The sequence below is a fragment of the Heliconius melpomene genome, chromosome 6, assembly GCF_056956725.1.
Source record: "Heliconius melpomene rosina isolate 202511_hmr_F chromosome 6, ASM5695672v1, whole genome shotgun sequence".
Classification (NCBI taxonomy): Eukaryota; Metazoa; Arthropoda; class Insecta; order Lepidoptera; family Nymphalidae; genus Heliconius; species Heliconius melpomene.
Window position 1 is genome coordinate 9,845,043 of NC_140394.1, and position 16,822 is coordinate 9,861,864.

The following is a 16,822-nucleotide window of genomic DNA, read 5'->3' on the forward strand; positions in this document are numbered from 1 at the left end:
AAAACATCGCCGGACGTATTTATCGTTGAATAGATTGTCATATATAACCACTATCATATAGATATAGCGTATAGTCAAGTGGCTATCATTGTGTACATCGCTGCTGTAGGAACTACTTTGGTGAGTATTTTTATTTTTATATATAAATATATTAATAATAAATAAATTACATTAAGAGGCGAACCTAGAGTTGTTAACTAGTGTTTAACTAACATTAAGCCCGGTTTTCACCGCGAAAGAGACATGAACGGGTAATGTTTAGGCGGAACGGATTCCTTTTACATAAAAAAGATTTAGTCTTTTACATTTCCACCAAAAAATATTTTTATATGTATTTGGTAATCTCGGTTCGCTCCATACCTGAAATGAGCGAGTTCTTTTCAACTCTTTCTGCTCGCTCGGTCCTTTCCGCCCAACTATCTTTTGGTAGAAATACAAGTACCTACGCAGTTTTCTTGCAAGTTCAACGTAGTACTTAATGGGTCCGCTCCAGTCGCGCTGGTAACCGGGCTTTAAAATATAATAATTGTAAGATAGTTTTAATTGAATGATTTTTACATGTAGAGTCTAAGAAAAGACAAGATCAATCTAATAATATTTGTTTCTTTTTTATCCTTTTTTTTGTAATTGCAAATACATATCATTATGTACAAAAAAAATTATACATAAAAAAATAACAAGTAAAAAATATTTTTTTTATTAATAACACATCTACATACAGGTTGTTAGCTAAATCTAAAAAAATGGAAAAGCAGGAACCTGAAAAAACTGAGAAGAAAACTCGTCGACGGTTAATGGTATTCTAAAATAATTTTATACAGCACTTTGTGGTCAAGATTTAAAACCTGTACTAAGAATCCTTGACAAGTGATGTTAATATTTGAACACCTATATATATCTATATAGGATATTAAAAATCATAATCGTATTTTTTGTTTATGTTAAGTGAAATTATTTGGCTGACCCTATTTTGATACTATTTTTTACTTAAAATTTTATGAAGAAAATTTTAGCTTTACGTTTTTGTGTTTATTCAGGCTTAAAAAGACAAAGTTTGAATATTGTTTTTGTTAATTGTATGTTTATATTGTTCGCTTCGTGTATGTCTTTATCTTTTTGAATATCTTATTTAAATATTTTTTTTAATTTTATGTAAATGGTCAAATATTGTCAGTCTAGTCTAGCAGGAAAGCTAATGAAGTTTATCGGTTTCTAATAAATCGAGTTTACCATATTTTTCAGTAAGGAAGTTATAGGAATTGCAATCCCTTACGCCACCTTAAATTTTTCCACCCGGTCCTGTGAATTTGATTTTTATTTCCTAAATTTAATAATTTACTACAAAACCTACTTGAATAAATGTAAATCTCGTATTTTCCATGGACAGCATTGGTCTTAGCGTCTCTCCAAACAAAAGGCTAAATTTTTACAAGCATGAACGACAAGTTAACTAAGTTACTAATTCATTTACATATAAACAAATGCTACGCAGAAAATATGGATTTTTGTGTTTAGAAATATATTTTTATTTAGTGTCTCTCAAGTGTTTAAAGTATAAGAACGACACGTGAAGTGAAAATGCCTTGTGGATATTTTTCAGAAACAGCCAAAAAGATTTTATTTGTGAGTAAATCTAAGTATTACAGAATAACCTCAATTGTTATACAAATGTATTTTACTATGTACTTTTACTATGGTACCTTATAAAGCTATATATTCGCTTCTTCCCTATAATCAAAAAAAATTTTTTAATAAAAACAAAAACAGACTTCTAACAACGAACTAAAAAGAGACAAATAATTATACAAAGATTTTATAATTTTGAAGTCGGTGCCAAGTAAAACAAACAGGCTTAGTAATTAGATATTGTAGTAAAGGTATTGTAGCATTAGCTTGAGATAATGAGTGAGCGTTATAATCACCTGAATGCCGATGTTGAAATGTTATTAGCTTGTAATGTATACATATATTATTACAAGCGAAAGAATTTAAGTAAATGTGCTAAACTTCAAAGTTAACTAAAAAATTACTTAAAATGGTTAGTGTAAAATACAGCCTGTATGTTTCCAGCTTTTTAACTTAGCTGGTCACACTGGCGCGTGTCTTGATAATTGAAAGAGTACGTAACATTTTATTGACAGGTTACTTAATTGTTATCATTGATATCAAAATGATTAAATTATGTTTATCAGATATGTCACTTACAATTATATTGCAAAATAAATATATTTTTATATAAAGCATCTTAAATCGATACAATGGCCCAAAAATAGAGTTGAAGAGTTAGTTTTTTGAATGCGGTAATATTAGGTAAATTGTTTCAATGAAAAAAGATTTCTGTATTTGATGGCTCATTTAACCAGAAAACCACTTCATGGTAATCATCGATATAACCCACAGTACTTGCAGACAGAATTATCACTTAAAATGTGTTATGTGTCATACGTAACTCTTAATTATTTGCATTTGACATTTGAAGATTTTTTTTCACATTGCAGAGTAGGCAGAGGGAACCTAGTGTTAAGACACTCCGTCCCTTACTTTCACATTTTTTTTAAAGATATCTTTGGGATCTATTGTAATAATAAAATTTAAAGCAATTGTGGTACATTAGGATAGCGTTCCAATGTAAGAGCGGTATTTGTGTGCTCAATTTCCACTTAGGGAAAAAAACTCAACTCAAAAATAGTTTTCCGTCATTGAGTTCCATAACACAACATGCAATGCGAGAAATGTAAAACGGAGTGTATTGACTCAAGGTTCTCTCTACCTACCCTGACATAAGCGGGATACAATATAAAGCTGAACATTAATAACTTCCAAAGTATAAAATATTTCGAAGTCAACACCGACTTCTTTCTACTACAATAAACATTTGACCTGTCATCATCCTTGCAGTCTTTTTCTTCGGTACCTTGACCCTGTTTTATTTGTTTACTGACTATTTATGGTCTTGGATCCAAATTATCTGATTCAGTATAGTTGAGTCCAGTGCATTGTTTGTGAATAGGTAAAAAAATGGAAAAGCGTGACAATTTTTTTTTATTTTATGTTTATTTGTTAGTTTATATTATCGGCCGTCGCGGTGCATCGAATCGGCGGATATTATCGCTACAGTTGTGAATTCAGTTTCCACACGTGCGATTGAATGTTATGTTTTTATATATACGTTTTTTCCTCGCTCTGGTGATTTTACAAGCCGTGGCGTTGAATTGGCTTTAATGTTTCGAAAATTAGATTAAAAATAGAGAACGGAGTGTTTTAATACTAGATTCATTCTGCTTATTGAACTTTAGCTTAGCAGAATAGACCACGCAGAAATTCACTTAGTGAGACAATAACACATATACGAGTACATTAAAATTAATGTAATAAAACTTGGTGAAACTATCCAAATGATAATGAAAATATACCATATACAGAATTATGCTAAAAATATATATATATTGAGTAATTTCTATAAAACATTAATTAAATATAATGTATATTAAATTTTGACAAAAATCTTTTGCAGATGATGTTAAAAATCATCGTAGAGTTGGCTCTAGTGGGGGCTATAGCCTCAGTCTTCATAGTAGCTGCTCAGGGACGGGCAGCAGAGAGGCAAGCAGAGGAAGCGGCGGGACGCGACTATATGAGAACGTTGGATGAACTGACGAGCAAAGCGAAGAATAAACGCATGATAGCTTCTTGGGACTATGAATCGAATATTACCTTGCATAATGAAGAGAAGCAGGTATTTTTTTGTTTAAATAGTTAGTATAGTTAATTTAAGTGGCGCTTTGGGTTCGGTTTACAGTCAAGTGGATAAATTATTTTCATTGCGTCGCTTACTAACGAGACGATATCACGGCAAAGTAAGCTCTGCAAGAGTGGTGGTCATGCAATGTTTTGAAAATTGGGCTGAAAGTAGTTCCCTTTACCTACCCGTTATATAAGTGATTCAGCATAAACCGATGTAATTTTTTAAATATTGAATTATAATGGATACCATTCGTACGGGAGCAGGGGCTCAGCCTCCGGTGACGCAAATCTTTCCAAGTAACCTTTTAAGTCAAATTTTAGCGAAATAATATATTATTAGTCATTGTTTTATCAAATAATATTAAAAACATTATTTTTAAGTACTGAACCTGATTTGATCTGAATACTTCCGTACGTAAAATCACGAACAAGCAATGATAAATAATAATTTAAATAAAAAAGCCTAACCTAACCTAAAATAAGGTTAAACTTTTTTAGTATAAATAATTCACTAGTAATTAAAATGATTACCGTTATATTTAACAACATATTCTGGTTTATTAAATGTTGATAATATGACTAAAGTCGATGACGAATTCGTTGTTCAATTATAATCATTTAATAGGTAATTTCATGAAATGTGCCCAGTTCAAGAAAAGCCTAAAAATTTAACATTTTATATGCGAAACCGTTATTTTTAAAATTATATATATTTTGTCGCTGGTAACAGGTTAGTTGAAATGAATTACAATAGGGAAGTAAATTTTATCAAAAAAACTTGTATGCTAAACTGTGTACACGTTAAGATCAATTTCGATGCCTGCAGACAATTTTTTACTACAACTAATTTCACGTTAGATATAAAATTTATGTTTAATTCTAGTTACAAGTAGCTCTAGAAGTGGCTGAAGAAGAAAAAGAGTATTGGAAAGAAACAATGACGTATTTATGGCATGAGTTCGAAGATCCAGATTTAAAGAGAATGTTCCAGAAGTACTCCCGCTTAGGGACGTCTGCTTTACCAGAGGACTTGAATCAAAGGTTAATACAGGCGATAAATAATATGAAGGGGACGTATGCTAAAGCCACTATTTGCGATTACAATGATCGTTCCAAGTGTGACTTGCATGTGGAGCCTGGTAAGTTGATTTTATTGTGTATAGTGTTGAGTGGTAGAATCCAACGCCGCGCTTTGTAGCATTAAAAAAACTTTCATTTTCATTAATTTTAATTGTAATATATCTAACATTCAAATAAATATTTCAGATGTAACCAACGTATTCGCAACAAGCGAGGATCCAGAACAGTTGAAGTACACTTGGCTGGAGTGGCACAAGGCGGCTGGTGCTTTATCAAGACGAAACTTCACTGAATACGTCAATATGAATAATGAAGCTGCTAAGTTAAATGGTAATAAATGAAAAGCAAAAAAATATTTTTAGAAAAAGCGTTTATTTAAACGCTTTAAAAAGGAGAAAATAAAATTTGTCTTTTAAATTTTAACTATCAACTCATAACCTCATTGTACACAATTCATATGATCATAAAAGCTTGTCGCGCGATTTACTTGTGTAAATAAACTAGTACTTATTTAATTATGTAAAATCTGCTAAGTTTAAGTTTTTGAAGTTTAAATTTAATTAAATATTAATTAACGCAACTACTAGGGTCTTTCTACATACGCTGTTACAAGTGGAATACACCGTGATGCTAAAAATATTATCTAATAATATACATTTGCTTATTCAGGATACGACAACGTAGCCGAGTGGTGGATAAGTGAATACGAAGAGGACGACAGTGAGGAACAGTTCGCGGCGCTCTGGGAACAAGTGAAGCCCTTATACCAACAGATACATGCGTATGTCAGACGTCACTTGAGACTGAAGTATGGAGAAGATGTGGTTTCCGCTAGAGGACCTATTCCCGCTCATTTGCTTGGTAAGGAAAATGAATAAGGAGGACAGAGAGATTTGCTAAAATATTGTAGTTTAAGCTTGTTACTAGAACTAGTAAATGAAAATAACTTCAAACGAAATAATCAATATTCCTTTGGCAGGAAACATTTGGGCACAAACATGGAACAATGTGGAAAAATTCACACGCCCTTATCCTGAAAAGCCTGAAGTTGATGTTACTGCAGCACTTATCGAACAGGTAATGATTGTATTATATACATATAAATATATTACTATGAAGCTATTGCGAAACATATGTGATAGCGATTGCAAGCGCAACGGACCACCTTGCGTTTGCAGAACCTACAAAGGTTCGATTCCTATTTGGGGAAATGAATTATTTTCATTTACCCTACAGTATAATTGCTTTTCCTGCCAGGTCCGTATTCGGTCAATTACTTATTTTTGTTTAAGGAAATTGAAAACATGTTTGGTACTTTATGTGTCACCAGAAATATTATACCATTTTTTTAAATTTCGGACAAAACAATAAAACTTAAAAATGGTTTTTGTCTAAAGAAATTGTTTACTTTCCAGAACTATACTCCATTGAAAATGTTTAAGACAGCTGAAGATTTTTTCAAATCACTTAACTTGAGTGGTATGCCTGATTTGTTCTGGGAACGCTCTATCATAGAGAAACCTAACGATGGTAGAGACATGGTATGCCATGCTTCAGCATGGGACTTCTTCGATGGAGAAGACTTTAGGTACGTATGAAAAAAATATAAAAATACATAAAATACATTTTAAGAAAATAATATATATGACAGTATAGGGATGAGAACATAACATTTTGATTAAGTCGTTGAAACGTACTAAATAAGAAAACAACTTAAATTACATGTATATTAGTGAAAGAAATATTATGTTTGTAAAATGTGAAAAATGCGTCTTCTTGTCCTATCCTATCCTATCCTATATCTTATAAAACAAAGTCACTTTTCGTGTCTGTCTGTTGTTTCTATTTCTTCTTCTTCTAAACCACCCAATGGATTTTTATGCGGTTTTCACAATTAGGTCGAGTATTTTTCATAGAAGGTTTATATATAGTTTATTATTTGTACATTCTTATGTAAATTAACATAAATACGATAAATGTGTATAAAGTCCTACCCGTTGAGACACTTTCGCGCATGCGCTGCTTTAATGGTAAGTACTACATGAAAATAATGTACTGGAGTATTGTTCCTCTTAATAAGATCTACAAAAAAGTCCGCGAGAGCATATTTTTATCTTTTAAGGATAATGTGTAGTGATCGTATTTCTGTCTAAAAATAGTAATTTCAATATATTTTTTGCTGTGAGGGATATTTTTCCATAATGGTATTAATCCTTATCCTTTAAAATACTTTATTAATTTTCTACGTTAAACGAAGATAAAATTTGCTTTTTACAACATTTCGAAATTGCGAATAGTTTTAGAGAAAAACGCATTTAATTGTTGACACATCACGTCGTTGACTCATCAGCTGTCGACGACCGAGTCGACTCAAGTTTTACTTATCCCTTACTCTCAGTATATAAATAAGTATATTAGTTACGTTGGCCATTTAATGTACATCAAAACTGTCTTTTACTGTTTTTTCATTTTAATAAGTACTTTAGAAGTTGTTACATTATTAAAACATCCTTGCTGCGAAACGCGCCCCGCGACGTTTTGCTTATATAAGCGCGTCATGAGCAGTCATCGGTAGTTCAGTGGTAGAATGCTCGCCTGCCACGCGGGCGGCTCGGGTTCGATTCCCGGCCAATGCATTCTATTTAATTTTCCTCACAGGCAGCCACGTAGTGCTTGCTTTTCATCAGGGACAGAATACCCTCTTCAACATTAACCACAAGCTCGAAAAAAAAAACCCGCCCGCTATAGAGGCATAGCAACGAAGATTTAGATGCGTTTGAACGTATTGGATAATTGGAGTTGAATGTATTATTTCAGCGCGATATATTTGGTTTCATATTTTTTGTAGTAATTATTAGTGGGTAGGCTTTTGTTTATAATTTCTTCCGTTTAAAAATAGTCATTTAACTATCTAAAAATAGTCATTTAAATATATTTTAATAAGTACTTGAAAAGATTAGTAGCGCAGATTTAAAATTACGGTACCTACTAAAAAAACCCTTGCCGAGTAAAACAATTGGAAAATCCTCATTGAAACTACGAAAATGCGGGTTGCATTAGGGTTTAATTAATTTTCACATTATTCTAAGTGCTTTGCAAACATACATTATATGAATAATCCAGTAGTAAAAGCGGGCGAAGCCGCAAGGGGGTCGCTAGTTTAACTATATGTTTAAGCCAAATAAATTTAACAGTACCTAGTTATTGGCTAACTTCACTAACTTATTGTACATTTAATTCATAATTATAATTTTCTTTACTCACTTTTAGAATCAAACAGTGTACAACCGTCACCAATGCCTTCTTCAAAACCACTCACCACGAAATGGGTCACATACAGTACTATTTGCAGTATAAAGACTTACCTGTTGTATACCGAGAGGGCGCTAATCCAGGTAAGATTTCTTAACTTATGGTTTGTTCTTTACATTGACTTCTGTATTATTTCTATAATTTATCGTGGTCGTAGCGCAAGGCACAAACGCGACATGTTGTGAATTAAATTCCTACTTAAGTCTTAATGAGAACGTAGTGTCTTATGTTAAGGTTTTCTCTGGGACAGCATAAAGTTGAAAAAAGTTATAAAATTAGAAGAGATTGCATAGATATTCAAAACGCACGGAATGTACCTTATAATACAAATATTAATAAAATAATATTTTCCAGGATTCCATGAAGCTGTTGGTGATGTAGTAGCATTGTCAGTAGCAACCCCTAAGCATTTGAGGGTCTTAGGATTACTGGAGGATGGTCCGGATGATTTAGAATCAAACATCAACCAATTATATAAAATGGTAAGGAAAGTAGAAAACGACGTTTTTATTTCTTTTCTCTGATAGATAAAACGCAGAGTTGAGCTCGAAAGCCGAGAGCAGAGTGCCTTAACACTGAGCTCCCTCCACCTACCCTGCTACATGCAGGATACACTGAGAAACTCAAAAAAATATTTTAATTTTCTTTCAGATCTTAGATAAAATAGTATTTTTGCCGTTCGCATATCTCCTAGACCTGTATAGGTACAGTGTTTTCCGGGGACTTACCACTGAAGATAACTATAACTGTCATTTCTGGCAACTGCGGGAGGAGTTCCAAGGTATGGAGCCTCCGGCACCAAGGAGTGAGGAGGATTTTGACCCCGCTGCTAAATATCATATATCTGCTGATGTTGAGTATATGAGGTATATTTATTATTCTTTATTTGCTTGTTTTTTCTTGAGTTATATAGAGAACGAGGTGTTGGGATATTTCGTAGTTCTTCTGTAGCATTTTTTGGTTATATTCAATCGGATCTTAGGAACGATAGAAGTACGTGATTGTTCTGAATTTCGATTACCGATCAGGGAAGTCTTAGATAAAAATGTTACATATAATACGAGTATTCCCTTTAATTAATATAATAATCACGGGTTCAAACCCCGCTACGTTCGAATTTTAATGATTCTAAAATATATTTTACTAATCTCTCATTACTAGGTAATATTGTTAATATTTATATATTGCAGATACTACATTTCCTATATAATCCAGTTCCAATTCCAACGCTCGTTGTGTCAGATCGCCGGTGAATATGAATCCGGTGACGACAGCAAGTTGCTATCTAACTGCGATATATATAAGAGTAGCGCTGCTGGTAAGGCTTTTGGGTGAGTTTTTTCTTTTACTTTGGTACTAATTAGTATGGTAGAGGCCAGACGTGGTGCAGGGGCGCAAACGTGTGTCTGTAAATGCGAGAGGTTGTGGGTTCGATTTCTACTCGAGGAAATGAAATATTTAATATTTTCATTTCTTACGAAAATGTACGGAGTATCTTAATCCTAGGTTGCCTCTACCTATCCTACTTCATGGGCTACACAGTATGAAGCCGAAAAAACTAAAACGTCGATCGATTGTCTATCAATAAGATTTTTTATAGAATCAGTATTTCTTTCTTAAAAAAATACATTAAAGTAAAAAGTTTTTCAAAGTAAAGAATAAATACATATTTTTAATATATTTTTAATTATTTTATTTAAGTGAAATGCTTCGCCTCGGTTCGTCAAGGCCGTGGCCGGACGCGATGGAGGCGTTAACAGGACAGCGTAGGATGGACGCTAGCGGAGTGTTGGAATACTTCGCACCTCTCCACGATTGGTTGAAAAAAGAGAATGAACGTACCGGAGAGTATATAGGATGGGAACCTAGCACAGTTCGTAAGTATACAAAGATATAATAATTAGTGATTGAAATATAACTGAAATTTTATATAAAATCCCTCACGTTATAGAACTTAACGGTTGTGGATTCGGTATCTCCTCGGATAAATGATTTTATTTCATTTATCCGCTTGTGTAATAAAACAGACCACGGAGTTTCGCAAACTAATAAGTAAAGTCTGGAAATTTGAGCAGTTCGAGGAAGAAAATAAATATATATATATTACTAAAACGGGGTTACAGAGTGTTTTAACACTAGGTTCCTATATAGGTATAGCTTGAAGCTGTTTCTTTTTTGAAAGAAATTAATATTACGAAAAGAAGAGAAAAATCTTTAAAATATTCTTTTTTCTCGTTAGAATACTGCACGCCAGAACAAAAGAGTGCTATGAAAAATACGGAGTTCATGAAGAGATTGAAAAAACGATCCGACCAATAATATTAATTGATTGTTAAATCATTGTAAATAAATTATTTATTATTATAATTGGATTTTATTATTCACTTCTTTCAACTATAAATAATTATAAACTTAAAGGTATAATAAAAGATCCAGTGATATTTTTACTCGGTGTTTGGTTTTGAAACTAGACGTTTCGGATAAGTGTGTAGTCTCTACATTTTCCGCCTACATATTTCTCTATTTTCTTTATTTTTATTGTGCATGTTAAAAATTATGCGTGAATAAAAAAAATACAATATATAAACTATTACATGGCCGAATAGAATAAATGATAAACACGTAATTGTATTATGATCCAAAACAATTCTTCGATGCTGGGTCAGGGCAGCCATTGTGGGACTTCCTTCCATTGAAATATGTTCTATGACGGCCATTAAGGACTTACATGGCTGTAATTCAGCTTTTATGTGAAAATTGTTGTTTTATTTCTATTGGTTGTATTATCTATACTAATATAATAAAGCGGAAGAGTTTGTTTGTTTGTTTGTTTGTTTGTTTGAACGCTAAGATCTCTGGATCTACAGGATCGATTTTCTTTGTTTTTGTTTTGTATGAAAGCTGCATTCTTCAGAAGTGCTATAGGCTATATAATATTACATTACACATATTTACTAATAAATTAAAATAATTTCTAATTTGACATGCAATTTATTCTGCCATGTTAATAACAACCGTCGTCGCTACGCGGCCGCGTTCGTTACCGCGTCATTTTGATATTCATCCTTCTGAAAATAAAAATAATAGTCACTTTTAGCATTTCATCTAGATTGAAATTATATATCTATAGAAATTATATTCTTATATTTCAAGCAGGCGTAGCCGCGTCCGGGTCCGCTAGTTGTATATATACCTGAATTATAGAGGTGATGGTAGTGGGTTCGAATGTTGTGATCATATCGAAATCAAATCGAATCGAATAGCTATATAATATATTGTCTACATATATGTGTATGATATGGTATATATGTTGACAGCAAATTAGCGATGCAAGGTAAAGAGGAGAGAACATAGTGCCATATCATTCTGTTTTTAATTTTTCATTCATTTTAAATTGCTCATTAGGCAATAAAATAAGATTTTTTTATAAACATTTACCTCCTATCATTTTGTTCTGGGAAACCGGACAATAGAACAAACGAAGTTCAATACTCTTTGTAAATAATTGGAAATCCGTGAGAGAAAAACTATTATTATTATTAATATATGATTCATAATATGAAGTGTTTTCAATTTAATATCATATTTAAAAGTGAATAGCTATTATATAAAACTCTTCCGTTACTGACTGACTGATAGACAGCTGTACGTACGTACGTACGGTACGGTATTTTTTGGCACTAAGGAGGGATTCCACAAAATTCCTACGGGATTGAGAAAGACGGATTTAAATTTTTAATTTAAAATCCACGCGAACGAAAGCATTCAACGTGGCTAAACACTGACAAATCTCAATCTGAGCAATTCCATCATTGACAGGAAGAAGAAGACTATCAGGCTTCTTCTTCAGGAAAATTGTCATCATGTTAGGAACTCTATTATACTATAAGCTATTCTATGTACGAAGGATCATTTCAATGTAACTCACTTTATGGTCAGAGTTAGGGTCCTTGAGTGTCATTTAAAAATTTTTAGTTATTGGCCTAAAGGACTAGTATATAGATATAGCAGGCTAGCTAGCATATGCCAGTAGAAACAAAAATGAGATAGCTGTTGTGGCGCAGTAGCACAAGCGTGTAACATAGCGCGATACGGGTTCGGGTTCGATTTCTAGTTAGATAAGTAAATTATTTAATATTTCAATTTCATCGCTTTGGTAAAGCATTTCAAGTCCTTTTGGCCTAAATTGGGTATTCAATACCCGGTCTCAAAAAAATAAATATCAACGAAGAACCACCAATCAGCAGTACAGCATATATCTTAATGTCACCAAATTATATCTTCTTAACTTATACTTGTACGTACGTGGTATAATGATATGATATCTATGCATTATGCGCATTACTCTCATGGGTAACGACTCAAGGCCGTATGCTCTGTTTATACTAATCTTTGTTCTACGTCACAAGATCTACCATTATTTATATTTATTGTATATATATATGCTTTAAAAAAGATTGTTATTTAGATAACTATAGCCATGTGAGTTAAGTGAAACGGTGTCTAGTTGTTGCTTATATGAAATAAATTGCAAGTTCAAATCAACTAGTTTTATTAAGTTTGACCAAATGTTGTAGGATATTTTCTGTGTGGTAGTGTCAGGGCACTCCATTCGCCATTCTCCGTTCATTTTTTTAGGAATTGTGTGCTTGGTCTTCTAAAGCGGAAAAGTGAGCGGAAAAATAAATAAATATAAACTTTCCCCTGAGTGAAAATCGAACCCACACATATCAGGTTTAAAGGCAGACGTATAACTGCGTCACCATTGCCTCGCATTTAATTTTATGTCTAACTTGAGTCGAATTTCTTCAGACATTCCAGCGAATAATAAAATAAAATAATCTTTAAGTATATTTTTTTATTGATTTCTACTAAAACAAAATTATAATATTACGTACAATTTTTATCTCGACGCTGTTCTCTTACAATTTAACCTACAATCGTCATTTGTATAGTCAAAATATAACGTTTCCCACTTTCTGCCCAATTTCCGAGACGTGGTGTGTATAGTGATGGAACTTAACGCCACGTTACTAGAACGAGAAAATGGAAATTATTAATTTCTACGGGTTGGTATCGAACCCAGCAAGGAGTTTGAGATTAAATAACAACACTTATTATTACTTATATAGCTTTTTTTCCAAAGACCCGTATTTAATACGTAATTTTTGTTACATAATAAACATACACCTTGTAATTAACTCGACGTTCCCACGATAAACTGGTACAATAGGAAAATTATGTGTTTATCATATGACGGAGTTACGCGTGATCTCGAAGTATAGCTGATGCATTAACGGAGAAAAAAGATTTTCATATCCTTACAAATTCTAAAAATCTTAGGTCACTGAGTTTTTAGTAGAATCCTGGGGGAACAAGGAACTAATTATGGTAGGCATAGAGACCAGATGCTAGCCCCCTAATAGTGCAGCGCGTAAAGTATTTTAACATAGACACAATGATTGTAGGTTCACACTACTACGAATGCTTACTTAGGGTCATATTAATATTAAAAATATTACCCTACCTAATACGGTATGGCGGCGTTAGGTTCCACCATGCAACGCACAATGTCTCTACGAAATGCTATTTAGGTGGGGAGGTAAGGAGTAAAAAAGAATATAGAAGTATTACTTCATATGATTGTTGATAAGTTCGCTTGGTCATAAAATGGGCTTGGCTAAGAAAGCGATAGCGAAGCGAAAGTGAGGCGATAACGTGACGAAATAGGGCGTGAACGTAAAGGAAGTAGCGGACTAAAATCTTTTTAGATTCCTTTAAATATTATGAAACTATGTATTGTTTGTGTCGACTATCGTTACAATGCTAATCTTTTCTGTTTTTTAGCTTCAATGAATACTCGCATAGGGCAGCGTAGTCAGAGGAAACCTAGTGTTAAGACACTCTGTTTCTTGCTTTGTGCCCTAAAACAAAAAAGATCTTACCTTTTCCTCTAAAACTTTTTTCTTAATTAAATTTAATGTAGATTTTGATTTTGCAACTTTTCTTTACTTCTAACCATAATGAATTACCTAGTCATTTGTGTAGGTCAAAATAGAAAATCTCCTCAGTTACGATATCTGACCTTATTCATGATATATAGAAGTCATAAAAGTTGACACTAATTGTAAAACGATGTAATGACGAAAACCCGCGCCTGTTGTGTTCTTTGCATAATCATTGCGCTTTCCTTGGAACTGGGAAATTTTTCAAGAGACCAATTATGTACTTTTAAAAATACAAAAATAGAATAGAAATTTTCCCATTTTATTTATAAAGCTCATTGAGACAGATGTGGTTCATCTGAATAGCGATTCATTGTAAACGCACCAGTTGTAGTTATGGGTTCGATTCTTACTTGGGATAATGACTTGTTTCCTCGCTCTGGTATCAGAATAAAACGCGGCTTTGAGTTTCTCCACTCTACATGTAATATCTCGAAAACTGAGCAAACATTGAGAAATGTAGTGTCTCAACACTAGGTTCCCTCTGCTTACCTGCTATATGTGGGGTACAATGTGAGCTAACCTAATCAATATTAATTTATAATATAAATTGTTCTGTAATCGTTTTTTTTAATCAAATTCCATATGTAAATAAATTAACTTTAACACAGAAGTAAAGATTTAAACTTTACCTTAGCTTAAAAACACATTTTTACATTTTCAAAGTAATATTCCACAATATTTAGAGAACCGTCTAAAGAAGGAGAGTTCAACGGTTTCCAAGAAGCGCGGGTTCAAATCCAGCTACATTAAAATTTTCATATGTTTTATAAACAAGTAAAATAGTAAATATTATGAATATTGAATTTTTATTATAAAAAAAACCCATGTGAATTAAAATAATCGCTAACTTACAGCGACAAAAGCATTACTCATCTTTTGTTGAGTTTATTTTGTATTTATTTACTGTAAATAATTCTTATCAAGGATAAACGATCGATTCTCATTAATTTTAATTAAAAACAACTACTGTAAAACAAATAATATCGTTTAAGTCAAATCTTTAATTATTTAAGACAACATTTTATTTTTAAGTAAGACTATGGCTTAGTGACCAGAGCACTCGGGTAGTTTCCAGGAGACGTCGGTTCATATCTCGCTATGTGAAATTTTTAATGTATACTTTAGAGAAACGAAATGATAAATGTTCAATAGCACTTTAAAGTACTAAAAATAAAAAAAGATAAAACTTACATTTCCTCTCTTTTTCCATTTTAGTTTATTCAAATTATATTACATATTTTTGTACTTAAATTTTCCTTTACTTCTCGTTGTATCTTTATTAATCACTAACCTAAAATGTCTCCAAAGCGTAAAACACCACGCTGCATTAAACATTCGTGCAAAAACTAATTAACACTGTACAATTGGTATTTCCACAAAGTGAATACAATATTTATGTAACCTTTTAGGTCTATCTTACCCTGTGACGCGCTGCAAGGTCTTCTTTAGTTAGTACTTTGTGAAGAACAAAGCTGATTCACACGGCCCCCGACGACCGGCTGAACAGTTGTCGACGCGAGCGCATTCAGGCACCACGCACCATTGGTAGATAACTAAGTTAGGTATACAACCATCAACTTGGCCAATCCAACATGGCTTGCGATCTCAAGAGATATGTCCAAATATGGGCATCTCTTATAATCCTTTCCTTATCTTATGCTGATCCGCAGCTAGATTTACCACCGTTACCACAAATTTCCACTCAGAGAAATCCGTATGGTTTTGGTTTATCCAGTACGCCGTCTTTGAACAACCAAAATCAATTTGATCTAAATAGAAACTTTCAGTACAGTACTGGAAGACCTCAAAGTTCAGTAACACCGGGTGTCTATCCAGTGTCATCAACGCCTCCAAGTAGAATAAACCCTGATATAAGCAACAATGGGTACCCAAGTTTGGACTACGGCAATGGAGGCAGCGTAAGGAACCCTAGTTCAACTCTCCGTCCCTATGACGACAGGAATCGCGATGACAGGATAGACGTGACAAATGATGCAAATTTCAGAAGGAATGACCCCAATTTCGTCAGAACTGACCCAAATTACGTCGGAACCAATCCTTATACGTTTAACCGCGATGGTAATAACAATATTGATGATAGGGTAAATTATGCAAGTGTACAGCAAGTAAGGGATTTCCTACATCGCGCGGACGACCAGGCTTCTAAGGAGTGTACAAATAACGTGGCAGCGCAGTGGAATTTCGAAACCGATGTAAATGATGCAACTCAACATGCTGCAGTGAGTAGTGCATTTTTTTCTGTTTTATTTCTTATTTTTCTTACAGTTTTCATTACGTTTCTGATTTCGTCTGACATTTTAGTAACTCATGAGTCTTGTTCTTTCTTAGAAAAGACTTCAACGAAATCGTTAAGTTAATTTTAAGTTGTTATACATTAATAATGTCTTGAAAATATTAAATTTCATAAATGTTTAACTATTCTCACTATTTATTATTATTAGTAAGTTTATATATAAAATAATTATACAAAACGTAGCAGATGTACTTCAGCGGACCTTTTACGCAATCGATGAACTTCTATTTCATGCATGTAGATACTTAATATCTACAGTATTTACACCGTCATATTTAAAAAAATACTACAAATTAATTTTGATAGTTGTTCTATTATAAAAGTAATTACTAAAATATGCTTACAACAAAATTTAGTCATATTA

The 16,822-nt window shown here is 32.9% G+C and overlaps 2 protein-coding genes across 4 annotated transcripts in view; both read left to right on the forward strand.

Annotated features, from left to right (window-relative positions):
* LOC146538408 (angiotensin-converting enzyme-like) lies at positions 1-10,503 on the forward strand. Of its 3 annotated transcripts, none has more exons than XM_085186796.1 (13): positions 1-120; positions 3,515-3,736; positions 4,628-4,883; positions 5,011-5,154; positions 5,494-5,685; positions 5,804-5,901; positions 6,240-6,412; positions 8,095-8,219; positions 8,491-8,618; positions 8,788-9,002; positions 9,327-9,467; positions 9,838-10,013; positions 10,376-10,503. In XM_085186796.1, the coding sequence occupies exons 2-13, from the start codon at positions 3,515-3,517 to the stop codon at positions 10,453-10,455; spliced, it is 1,950 nt and encodes a 649-aa protein (XP_085042922.1). In that variant the 5' UTR covers positions 1-120; the 3' UTR covers positions 10,456-10,503. The 3 variants fall into 3 exon arrangements, with proteins under 3 accessions (XP_085042922.1, XP_085042921.1, XP_085042920.1); XM_085186795.1 differs by lacking the exon at positions 1-120 and adding an exon at positions 709-797 and having other exon boundaries at positions 6,240-6,406; positions 8,089-8,219; XM_085186794.1 differs by lacking the exon at positions 1-120 and adding an exon at positions 710-797.
* A 5,158-nt stretch (positions 10,504-15,661) lies between these two features.
* Ance-3 (angiotensin-converting enzyme Ance-3) overlaps positions 15,662-16,822 on the forward strand; it is a 130,050-nt gene continuing 128,889 nt past the window's right edge. The window contains exon 1 of the mRNA XM_085186793.1: positions 15,662-16,384. Within this exon, the coding sequence (XP_085042919.1) occupies positions 15,737-16,384 (648 nt within the window). The 5' untranslated portion in view covers positions 15,662-15,736. The remainder of the gene's footprint in view (positions 16,385-16,822) is intronic.

Excerpts from the sequence above, each read along its gene's own strand:
- LOC146538408 (XM_085186795.1), top strand. The coding sequence starts at position 744 with ATGGAAAAGCAGGAACCTGAAAAAACTGAGAAGAAAACTCGTCGACGG. Across the intron at positions 5,155-5,493 it reads TGAAGCTGCTAAGTTAAATG|GATACGACAACGTAGCCGAG; the intron begins GTAATAAATGAA and ends TTGCTTATTCAG. Across the intron at positions 6,407-8,088 it reads GACTTCTTCGATGGAGAAGA|TTTTAGAATCAAACAGTGTA; the intron begins CTTTAGGTACGT and ends TTCTTTACTCAC.